At 36.3% G+C, this 12,488-nt stretch overlaps 1 protein-coding gene across 1 annotated transcript; it reads left to right on the plus strand.

Annotated features, from left to right (window-relative positions):
- The first annotated feature begins 6,940 nt into the window (after positions 1 to 6,940).
- Positions 6,941 to 10,416, plus strand: LOC136224624 (F-box/LRR-repeat protein At1g67190-like). Its single transcript, XM_066013009.1, has 2 exons — positions 6,941 to 7,151; positions 8,821 to 10,416. Exon 2 carries the CDS (start codon positions 9,009 to 9,011, stop codon positions 10,266 to 10,268), a length of 1,260 nt encoding a protein of 419 aa, XP_065869081.1. The 5' UTR covers positions 6,941 to 7,151; positions 8,821 to 9,008; the 3' UTR covers positions 10,269 to 10,416.
- Positions 10,417 to 12,488: the final 2,072 nt, after the last annotated feature.

Genomic DNA, 12,488 nt, shown 5'->3' on the forward strand with positions numbered 1-12,488 from the left:
ACCAATAATATCAGCAAGACGATTACCACGTCCAGAAGAAACAAAGGAGCCCAGAAATAATTCAGATTTGTTCCAACTAACACACTGACCCGAGATAGATCCATACAACTCAAATACACCTTTAATAACAGCTAGATTACTCGAAGAGGCTCTGCAGAAGAGAAGAATGTCATCGGCATAAAATAAATGAGTCGGAAACACCTTTGCAGAAGTATATTGCATTGGAGCAAGTCGCCCAGTATCCACGAGGTGAAGCAACCAACGACTAAGAAAGTCCTCGGCAATACCAAACAATATAGGAGACAGCGGATCGCCTTGTCGAACCCCTCTTGAACATCTGAAATATCCACTAATGGCTCCATTGTTCAAAATTGAAATCCGAGATGCAGATAAAACATTCAGAATCCAGTCTCTGAATTGAATAGAGAAACCAAAAGCGTCCATCATGGCAAGTAAAAAATTCCAATTTAAAGTGTCAAAAGCTTTCCTGATGTCAACCTTCAAGGCTAAGTTCCCTCCAAAACACTTTTTACGAAGCATATTAGTGCCTTCAGAAGCAAGTGAAATGCATTGGTGAATACTTCGTCCAGGAATAAATCCAAATTGATTCTGAGAAACAATGCGAGATGCAATAGAAGTGAGTCTATCAGCCAAAATTTTTGCAATTATTTTATAACTAAAGTTGCTCATTGCAATAGGCCTATACTGATCAAGAGATATCGCACCCTCCACCTTCGGGATAAGGACCATAATACTGGAGCACAGGCCAGGATGTATCATGCCACTCATAAAGAAGCTTTTGACAACAGCAAACACATCAGCACCAATAATATCCCAAAAAGACTGAAAAAAGACCCCAGAAAACCCATCAGGTCCAGGAGAACTACTGCTATCCATGGCAAAGACTGGCATACGAACTTCATTCATATCCGGACAACGAGTAAGCAAATCATTATCCAAGTCAGAGACAAGATGTGGAACAACCTCATAAACTAGATCATAATTCTGCGGTAAGACCTCGTCATTTTTAAAAAGACTTGAATAAAATTCAGCAATATGCGTCCCAATTTGATTCGGATTAAAGACCAGCTCATCCTCAATTTGAAGCACCGAAATCCCAGAGGCAGCAGCTCGAATAGATGCCATACGATGGAAGAAGCTGGTATTTCGATCTCCCTCCTTAAGCCATCTAACTCTGCTCTTGTCACGCAAAAAAGCCTCCTTTCTATGCAAAATATTATCCAAGTGTGCATGAGCATTCATCTCCTCATGATGTAGTTCAGGAGTAAACCCATTCTCAGAGATTTCTGCCTGCACACGGGCCAGATCCGTCTCAGCATCAGTGAGACACATATCAATGTTACCAAAAACCACTTTATTCCAGTGACGAAGCACCGGCCGAAGTCGCTTGAGTTTATCGCATAAAGCTTGCATAGGAGGTAAGCTAGGATGCATTCCATTCCAAAAATCAGCAATCACCTCCCTAATCCCCGGATGCGGAATCCACATAGACTGAAATCTGAATCTAGAGATAGGGCGATTCCCCTTGGAGCAGCTAAACATCAAAGGGCAATGGTCAGAGTGATGTCGCGGCAAAGCCAAACTGCAAATCGATTCCCAGAAGTCCGAGAATAAAACAGATAATAAAACTCTATCCAGACGACATTCAACCCGCGCAGAGCCAGACCTACCATTAGACCAAGTAAAGAAGGCCCCATGAGTAGGACCATCAATAAAAGAACCAGAATCAATAAAATCACGAAACTCCCTACAAGGACGCAAAGCAGGAGCCCGTCCTGATTTCTCATGAGATCCAAGGACAGAATTAAAATCTCCAAGAAGCACCCAATGCCTATTCAACCTATTTTGATGAGCCAAAATATCATCAAACATAGTGACACGTCTATTTGCCCAAATGCTCCCGTAAACAAAGCAGACAAAAGTATTTAAATTAGACAAACTCAGAATAACAAATTGTTCATGTCTGAAACAAATATTGGTAACCATGGAAGAATTAATCTTTGCAAAAACCCATAGAGTTGGAAGCTCCTTATTGTTCATAGCAATTAAAGACAAACCAAGCCTTCTCCAGAAGGCCTCATTAACAGAACTGAACTCCACCATAGGCTCAGCTAAACAAAGAAAATCCGGTTTATGAAGAGAACACAAATGATGCAAGTAACCCTGAGTATCCCTATTAAGAATACCCCTACAATTCCAGTAAAGAAAGATCATTTAAAACGGACCGGAGGTTTACTGGCTCGTTTGTTTCGAGCTGGCAAATTCTCCGTTGTTGTCATAATTTTTTCCCTCCACCTTACTTTCTTAGTGCTAACTGTGTTCCAGCTATTGTCATCATCCTCTGCCATATCAGCCCAGGATTTAGTACGGGATGATGATTCAGATGCTGAATCAGCTCCCTCATATCTAGTGAGAATATTGTCCATTCCAGGTGAATCTGGCCTATCAGTTTTATCACAACTGAATTCATCCTCCTTCCTAAGTTGCGGGCTGCCAGGTAGAACAACCTCCACCACACAACCAGTATCAACAGGAGGCCTAAGCTCAGAAACAATCCGTGAAGTGGCATGTTGAACAGGCACCTCGGTCTGAATTGCATTAGGCTTTTTCACAAACTTCCTCTCCTGTGAAACCATTGTACGTTTTTTTTCAATAACCGGAGCCTCTAGAACCTTTTCCAATGGTTTTTTATTTTTCCTGCAGTCATAAGCCATGTGGCCAATGTTTGAACAAACTTTACAGAAGCTTGGTAATCTCTCATACACCACATCAATCCAAATTTGTTTTCCTTCTCTCTCAATACCCATTTTAATAGGAAGCTCATTCATCAAATCCACATCAATTAACATTCTAGCATAATGACCAAACTCACCTTCAAGAGTGGTATTATCAAATCGTATAAGCCCTCCAATACCCTTTGAAATATCTGAAAGAATTTGAGGATCCCAATACTCCCATGGAAGAGAATATAATCTAATCCAAACCTGAGCATTTGTAGACTTCTCAGCATAGGGGTCAAAGTCCGGAACCCATGGTTGCAAACGGAAAGTACCTGGCTTAGTATTGATAATGCCCCGCGCTAACAACTGATTCTTGATCTCTTGGGATCCCAAAACCACATGAAAAAAGCCTCTCCCGATAGATATCAGTCGCCAAGAATCCTTCAAACCCCAAACCTTTGTTAAAGTTTCCTTAAGAGAAAGAACCTTCCATGGGGCATCTCCTTTGTTTAAGATTAACCTGCCAATCAGAGATGAGGAGCAAAGGGCCGCACGCCTATCATAGGCAGATTGAGAAATTCTAACCGACCGAAGACCGCCAATATCAGAAATCACAGTAGACGAGCAAGGAGTCGGATCCAGATTCCCAGCAAGGACCTTCGCAAATGACCTGCCCTGCACCGCCAAATTAGGCTTTCTCAAAGGATCCTGTGAAATCGAAGCAATCTGTGGTTGTGGGATACGCGATTGCGAATTATGAAAAGGGGCCTTTGGATTAAAGAGAACCTCTGTACCGAGGTAGTTATCTAGATAATCCATGGTGGATAAAGAGTGATTCCTAAATGATTTGGAATTTAGTAAGGAAGGTTTTGGAGTCTTTTTAGGCAGATTTGAATCTCCATAACTTTATAGGATACTTCCTTTTCTTGCTATAATTGATTTATAATTTAGTAAGGAAGGTTTTGGAGTTTTTAGGAAGGTTTTAGTTTTTCTTCTAATTTTCCTTAACAGTTGCAAATGTCAAATTGTATTTCTTCCTGGAATATGAAATTGCATATCCAACGACTTGATGATCAACAAACCTGATCTTGCGGTGGTACTTGGTGACTTGTGAGAAGATAGCTCTGAAAAAGAGAAGAGAGACAGATCTGAGAGAGAGACAGATCTGAGAGAGAGAGGATAGATCTGAATAGATCTGAAAGAAAGAAAACAGATCTCAGAAAGAGAAGACAGATCTGAAAAAGAGAAGAAAGACAAAAAATAATATGAAAATATTTTCACATCAGCAAAGGTAAGTAACTATCAACTATATTTTGAGTTTTATGTATATAGATAAATATATATCAAAGATTTTTCAGAAATTGATATTTTAGGGTTATGCAGGAATTTTGTAAAATTAGGATTTTTCATGATTTTGCTTTTTATTGTGAAATTACGGTTCAAATGAAGCTATTGATTATGCTTCTATGTGAATTTCAGATTTTACTTGATTATGTTGATTTAAGGCTTAATTTGGTTGATTTATATATATACATATATGTTTTTGGTTTCAATATATATCTATATTGAACAAAATGAATTTGATGATTTCTTACGAATTGTTTTTGGATTGAGAAATCTGTTGCGGTTATTGTTGTTATTATTTTGGATTGAAGTCCAAATATGATTTTTATGATACAAAATGGCTAATTGAAGCCAAATGATTTATGGTTATGAAATAGTTTGGAATTGGATTGTGAAAGGAAATTTGGGCACGTTATGATTTTATGATTTTATATCCATCGAGAGTTATCCGGATCGGTGGTTTTATATTTGAAGACCATGTTCAGTGAGGGACATGGCCTGTGTACATAGTTTGAAAGACCTATTGGGTATGGCAAAGAAGTGTCGGGTAAGACCATATGGGATAGGCAATGTTAAGAGACGTCTCGACTATGTATGTGGTCATGGATTGATACTTCAGGGGAGAAACTCGATGATGGATACAATGTTTTAAATTCATTTGGATTATGTTTTCGGTTATGATTGATTTTGATATATTTGAGAAAACATTTATTTGATTATGAATTGGTTTAATAAAACGTTTATTGGTTTTGATTTGTTTTGATAAAATGCATTATATATATAAAGTTATTTGAACTTCAGTTTTGAGTATATTTTATACGGTTTTGATTAAATCCTTTATAAATGTATATATGTAGCTATGTTAAGTAAAGTTGGATTTTATAGCTGATAGTTTCTTACTGAGATTTCTGTCTCACGTTTTTAAATGTTTTAATATTTTTAGGTGAGAAAGTACATGATATAGAGAAGGTTACTGACCGTTTAGGCGAGGTTTGGAAGTTGGCTGCTTATTGTTAGAATTATGGTTAGAACTTTGGTATTTCAATTGTAATATAATGGAATTGGTAAATATATGTTGAGGTCCTCGAATGACTAATATTATGATTTTTGGATGAATTGGAGACTCCTAAGTATTGATTATGATCTTTCTATTTCACGCCCAATGCCGATTGAGGTCGTCTAGGGTCGGGTGTGACAAAAAGGAATCGAATGGTTGACCACGTTCTTCAATAAAATTTGGAGAAACAATAAGATGCCATCAGAATGGAGGAAAAGTATCCTAATCCCTTTGTATAAGAACAAAGGCGATGTCCAAGATTGCGCCAACTATCGAGGAATCAGATTAATGAGTCACACTATGAAACTTTGGGAGCGAGTGATCGAACAAAGGCTAAGGAGGACGGCAAAAATCTCGGAAAACCAGTTTGGTTTTATGCCGTGAAGATCAACTTGTATGAAGGAGCATGCACAAGGGTACGTACTAGTGTTGGGAAGACTGAAGAGTTCCCTATTACGATTGGAGTGCATCAAGGTTCTGCACTTAGCCCATTTCTTTTGGCCATCGTTATGGATGAACTAACGAGTTCACTTCAAGATGGTATACCATGGTGCATGTTGTTTGCAGATGATATTGTGTTGGTTGATGAGACGAAAGAAAGCGTGGAGAGGAAGTTGGAACTATGAAGACAACCTTTGGAATCTAGAGGCTTTAAGTTGAGACGAAGTAAGACATAATATTTGGAGTGTAAGTTTAACGGCGATAGGAGTAGGGAGACGGGGACAATCACTCTAGATGTGAGAGTTGTCCAGGCCTCGAATTGCTTCCAGTATTTATGGTCTATTATCCAAACGGATGGAGAAGTAGATGGAGATGTTGCTCATAGAATTAAATCCGGTTGGTCGAAATGGAAGAGTGTTACGAGTTTCCTTTGTGACCTCGACATGTCTAATAAATTGAAGGGAAAGTTCTACCGCACGACAATTAAACCAGTATTGTTATATGAAACAGAGTGTTGGGCAGTGAAACACTGTCACATTCATAAGATGTCGGTGGTGGAGCTGCGTATGTTGAGATGGATGTGTGGTCATACGAGAAAGGATCGGGTGAGTAATGAAATAATTATCGGGTGAGTAATGAAATAATTAGGATAAAAGTAGGGGTTACATCTATTAAGAATAAAATGATGAAAAACCGACTAAGGTGGTTTGGCCATGTAAGACGAAAAGCGCTTGATGCGCCGGTTAGGAGGACTGAAGAGTGGTAAAAAAAATGTAATGGTGAGAGGTAGGGGAAGACCTAAGCAAACTTGGAAGAGGGTGATCAAGAGTGATATGAATTTATTGGGGATTGAGGAAAATATGGCAATGAATAGGAGAGAGTGGAGAGAGAGAATTTATGTCACCGACACGACTTGATTTCACGGTTTTATATAATAGGTCATGTTAGCCGACCCCGAATCATTTCGGGACTAAGACTTTGTTATTGTTGTATTTAATTTACTTTTTTTATAACCAAGAGATTAATTGATTACATTTCATACAAGTACAGGAGGCTAACTAAACATTTTATGCAAATTCAAGGAGCTATCGGAATACTTTAAAAGTTCAAGCGCCAATTAATTTTTTTTTTAATTCGTAAGTATATCCATCGCCGACAGTAGTGGCTATTCACTTTCGCAGATGGTTTGCACCTCTATGGGTGGCCAATCAATTTTTTTTTTATATACTTAAGCCATTAAAATATTTTAAATTTTAAACGCAAAAAACCTTTATTTAATTTATTATTATTCTTTTTGTAAAAAAATGTAAATTGATTGACCCACTTGCCAAACAAACAAGGATGGTCTTGTTCATGGATTTCCACGAGTGGGTAATTTTGTATTAGTTCCCAAAAAGAATCCTACTTTTTTTTATTCAAACCAGACCAATTTGATTAAAAATTCCCCCAATTGGAAGCTGATCTTCGTCATCATCACTAATCACCCCTCCCTCTGATCTCCCTCTCCACTGTTTCTCCTCATCGGAACGGAATTTTCCTCACTCGCTCTTTGCTTCTTCCGATTTCTGGTAAATCAAAATCCTTCGAGCCCCTTTCGGTTTTTTTTTGTTTTTTTTGGGGTTTCAATCGCATTGAATCCATTGTTGAGTTATTCATTCATTTTCGCTCCGTAATTTAAATTGGTGAGCGGGGTTAAGACGAGCTTTCTCGATTTTGTATCTCACTGTGAATATCCCGATGGAATTTTAGTTTTTCGTGAATTTTATTGATAGATTTTGTCTGTAGATTCTTGCTTGCTTGCTGTGTTATTAATGTGTTTGCTGTTTTCTTTTAAATCAATGCAATTTGAGATTCATAGATGTTGAATTTGCTGATGGATTCTGAATTCCAGATGTTCTGTATAGTTTGATCCTTGTGATTTGGGGTGGCAATTTGTGCAAGTGGGTGGTTTTCGTGTTTGTGTCGCGTCAATTATCAGTAGAGGTGGCAATTTCGTGATTTTGAATATTCCACATGGTTTTATATGTTATAAAGGCTAGAAAAATGATTTTCGTATCAAGTGTGTCAGTCGGGTTGTCTTTGTAAATCGTGTTTTCGTATCAGAAATTGCCACCCCTAATTTATCAGGTTTAGTGGCAATTTTTACCCAACCCAAATGTTTCGTATCATAATCATGTCAGCCCGATCGGGTTAGTATTGTTTTCTTGTGGTATTTGTGTTCGTGATACCTTTATTAATGGTGACATTTTAAAATATACGGGAATAGAATAATACTTTTTGGATTAGCAACCATCCGAAAGTTTGACCCAAATTCTATTTAGAAAACCCCTAATCTGCTTATGTTAATGTTGAATTTGTGTAACGTGTTCACATATCACATGTCGTTTTACGATGTTTATGAAGGATGACATGTAAAAATATGGGAGGTTGGAGTCGTATTTGCAGATGACAATTGGAATTTAATTAATATTTACGTCTATTAAGGTGACATAAACACATGAGAGAACCCAAAAGTTTCGTATTATAATCATGTCAACCCGATCGGGTTAGTATTGTTTTCTTGTCTTATTTGTGTTCGTGATGTAATTTTACTACCTTTTATTAATGGTAACATTTAAGTACGTACGAGAATAGAATAATAATGGATTAGCACGTTAACTCTGACCATTCGAAAGTTTGACCCATAATCTACTTAGAAAACCCCTAATCCGCTTATATTAATGTTGAATTTGTGTAATGTGTTAGTATTGTTTTTTTATCGTATTTGTGTTCGTGATGTAATTTTGCTACATTTATTAATAATGATGTTTAAAAATATACGAGAGTAGAATATATTTATGTTATTTTTGGATTAACACGTTAACTCTGACCATTCGAAAGTTTGATCCATAATCTATTTAGGAAACCCCTAATCTGCTTATGTTAATGTTGAATTTGTGTAACGTGTTCACATATCACGTGTCGTTTTACTATGTTTATGAAGGATAACATGTAAAAATATGGGAGGTTGGAGTCGTATTTGCGGATGACAATTGTAATGTAATTACTTCTATTAAGCTGACACAGAAACACACGAGAGATATAATAATTCTATATATTCGTGTCACTTTCGATTATCAATTTCGTATCATGAATAAAACACTAATCCACTGAATTCGTGCTGAGTTTGTGTCGTATTTTTAGAGTCGTGCACACCTCTACTTATGACGATAACGGCAATTTATCTTCTTATGGCAGTAATTTATTAACAGTAAGGTACATTGATAGATCAAAAGTTCGCCAGGGCCGAACTGGCAACTGCGGAATTCGCTGTTTCTCTGTGTTGAGTTGCTCTACTGCTTACAGATTCGACGAAACTGTTACCATTTCTGGGCGAGACGCTGCATGTTTCGTGGGAAATCATAGCTCGAGATTTGATACCCTTAATGGAGCACCTTCCTGTTGAAGTCATTGGTAACATATTATCTCGGCTAGGAGGTGCCCGGGATGTGGTGATAGCATCTGCAACGTGTCGAAAATGGAGGGAAGCTTGCTGCAGACACCTTCAAACGCTATCGTTCAATTCGAGTGATTGGCCAGTCTATCATGATCTGACTACTACCCGTCTGCAAGTATTGATTACTCAAACCATATTTCAAACCACGGGGTTGCAAGGCCTATCGATTTTGATGGATGATGTCGATGAGTTCTCCGCTTCAACAGTCATTGCTTGGCTCATGTATACCAGAGAAACCTTGCGTAGGCTGTTCTACAACGTGCGGACTACTCCCTACGTTAACATTCTCGAAATCTGTGGGAGGCAGAAGCTAGAAGTGTTGGAATTGTCTCATAACTCTATCACAGGGGTTGAACCGAATTTTCAGAGATTCCCGTGTTTGACATCCCTTTCGTTGAGTTACATCAGTATCTCCGCGCTGGATCTCAGTCTCTTACTCTCTGCTTGCCCGAAGATCGAGGTACTGAAACTCATCAATCCGGAGATTGCAATGTCTGATGCGCAGGTAACTATTGAACTCACGAGTCCTACTTTGAAGGCTGTTTACGTCGAAGCTATTAGTCTGGACAAGTTCATATTAGAGGCGGATAGTATCGAGTGTCTGCACTTGAAGGATTGTGCACTCGAACTATTCGAACTCATCGGAAAAGGAACGCTAAAGCATTTCAAAATCGACGATGTTAGTGTCATACATCTTGATATCGGCGAAACAGTCGACAATCTCGAGATTGTAGATGTCAGCAACTTCACAATCATCTGGCCAAAGTTCTACCAATTGATCTCAAAATCGTCGAAGTTGAGAAGGCTTCGTCTTTGGGACGTGGTATTCGATGATGAGGATGGGATTGTCGACTTAGAAACGATTGCTGTTTGTTTCCCGCATCTCAGCCATCTGTCTTTAAGTTATGACTTGCGAGATGGGGTGCTCCAGTATGGTTTGCAGGGATCTTCGACGTTGTTCGATGTGGTTGTGTTGGAACTTGGGTGGACTGTAATCAATGATCTTTTCTCACATTGGGTAGAGGGTCTGCTAAAACGGTGCCCGAATCTTCGGAAATTGGTAATTCACGGGATTGTTTCGGAGGCGAAGAGCCAAGAAGATTGTCAGATGTTGGCTAATTTTACGTCGTCGATGGTTCAGCTGATGAGGAAGTTTATGAAAGTAGATGTGCAGTTTGAGTATGAATAGCAAATCCATGGTAAGTATTTCTATTCTTTTGATTCATATATAAGTTGTATTAACATATTTTTCAGGTAAAAGTTTAGATCTTTAGTTGCATTTATTGCATTTTGTAAATGACCATTGATTTTTCATTCTCTAAATTGGAAATTTTTTACTTGTTTCTGTCAAAGAAACATGTTGTTGCATTTTTTATTTTTGAATTTATCATTTATGGTTTTACAATATTGTTCTTTTAGTCTACCTTGACAAGTTTTGTTTATTGGCACCTTGGACTTTTTAAATAACATATTACCCATTTTGTGTGCAAGGGGTCCGAATGAGCCAACTTTAGGTGTGTGCTGAGTTTTTAATGTCAACTATAGGTGTGTGATAGGTTTTTAAAGCCAACTATAAGTGTGTGATAGGTTATTTAAAAAGTTCAGGGTGCCAATAGGCAAAACTTACCAAGTTTAAGGATGTAAATATGCATGAAGCCTTTAAAAAACTATCTATAATTATGTCAAGTAATGATTTTGAATTATGTCAAATTAGTAAAATTAATAGTTTTAATCCTAGAAGATATATCTTAGACTCTTAATTTATAAATTTTAATTTTTTTTTGCCTCAAAAAAAGATTAAAATTTATAAATTAAAAGTCTAGGATATATCTTTTAGGATTAAAGATTTATGAATTGATGTCTATAAATTTTAAATTGGGATATAAAATAATACTTTATTTATAATATATAGTATATAGAAAATAATGACATATTAAGAATTAAGTTTCATAATATAATTTAATTGTTTATAATATTTATGTATTTGACCTTGAACCTAACCAGCTTGACAAGTAATTATTTGGGTGAATTACATGAATATTATAATTAAGTACAAAATTACAATTAAGTCATATCATCAAATTTAATTTTTAATATGTCATTATTCTCTATATATTATGATTTTATACCATAATTTAAAAATTCTAGACGTTCATAAATCATAAATCCTAACAAATCTATTCTAAACTTATAATTTATAAATTCTAATCCTAAAATATATTTAAAGTACTGATTTTACTAGTTTACATAATTGTAAATTGTTTTTAAAAAGATGAATTTCTGTGTAATTTTCCCTAATTATTTTATCTGAGCCCAATTCAACTCAACCCATACTATATTCACATTGGGCTTGGGTTGGGCTAAATTAGGCTAACTAATTCCAAAGTCCAATCAGTAAGTAATATATTTATGTTAAAATTGAATAATGATTATGAACAAATAAAAATACATCAAATTAAAAATTTAGTTCATTAATTTTAGGATCGTAATCGAATCGACCCAAGCTTTGTCTGCTTATACTCTGTTCGTTAAAAAATTGATAAGTTTGAACTCAATATCTTGTTCATGAGGTGCTCTCCAGCTTCATCATGAGCTTTGCTCACGAGAAACTCGTTAATTCTGTTCATAAACATCGCTAGTGAATAACTACTTCATTATGTTTATTTAAAATTTCTTTAACACAAAACTATATAATTTTTATACCTACAAAACTAAAATTTACACAAAATTATGTTGTTTTATATTACTATTATTAACAATATAATCGAACCAAGTTTGCTCACAAACGTATTCATGAATATTATAATCGAATTTGTTCATGAACCTATAACCGAGCTTTTGAATCGAGTTTCGTCATGCTCAAACTCGATTCGTTTATAAATCAAGCTGAACACGGTCGGATTTTTATCGATTCAGCTTATTTACAGCCCTAATTAATTTGATAAAATGCAACTAATATAACCTTAATTAAACTGAAAACATTTAAAATAACAATAATAAAAGAAATCGAATCTAGATAAGAAGCAAATATCAAATTGGACTGGGCTTGAATTTTTGAAACAACTCCCAAGCCCAATTATATACAACTTGGGCCTAACGGGCCAAATCTCAATATACATCCAAGCCCAATTCATCATTCTCTTCCAGATTTTCTGCTAAATTTTCTCTAAATGATGAGCTGTCTTAAAGAATAAAAGAATAGTTGACTTATGAAACTTCCTCCATTTGACTTTAGGACTTGTGTGGAAGTAGTTGACATTGAATACGATCAAATTTGTGCCTGCAACTCTTCAAAAGTCAACCATTTTTAAACCTTAAAAAAATTGAAATGTGTGCATGAACATTTGTGCAAACCATGAAGAATTGGTAGCACCTACTTTCTTTCTATAATCTTAAAAAAAAACACAGG

This window comes from Euphorbia lathyris, chromosome 3 (genome assembly GCF_963576675.1).
Source record: "Euphorbia lathyris chromosome 3, ddEupLath1.1, whole genome shotgun sequence".
Lineage (NCBI taxonomy): Eukaryota > Viridiplantae > Streptophyta > Magnoliopsida > Malpighiales > Euphorbiaceae > Euphorbia > Euphorbia lathyris.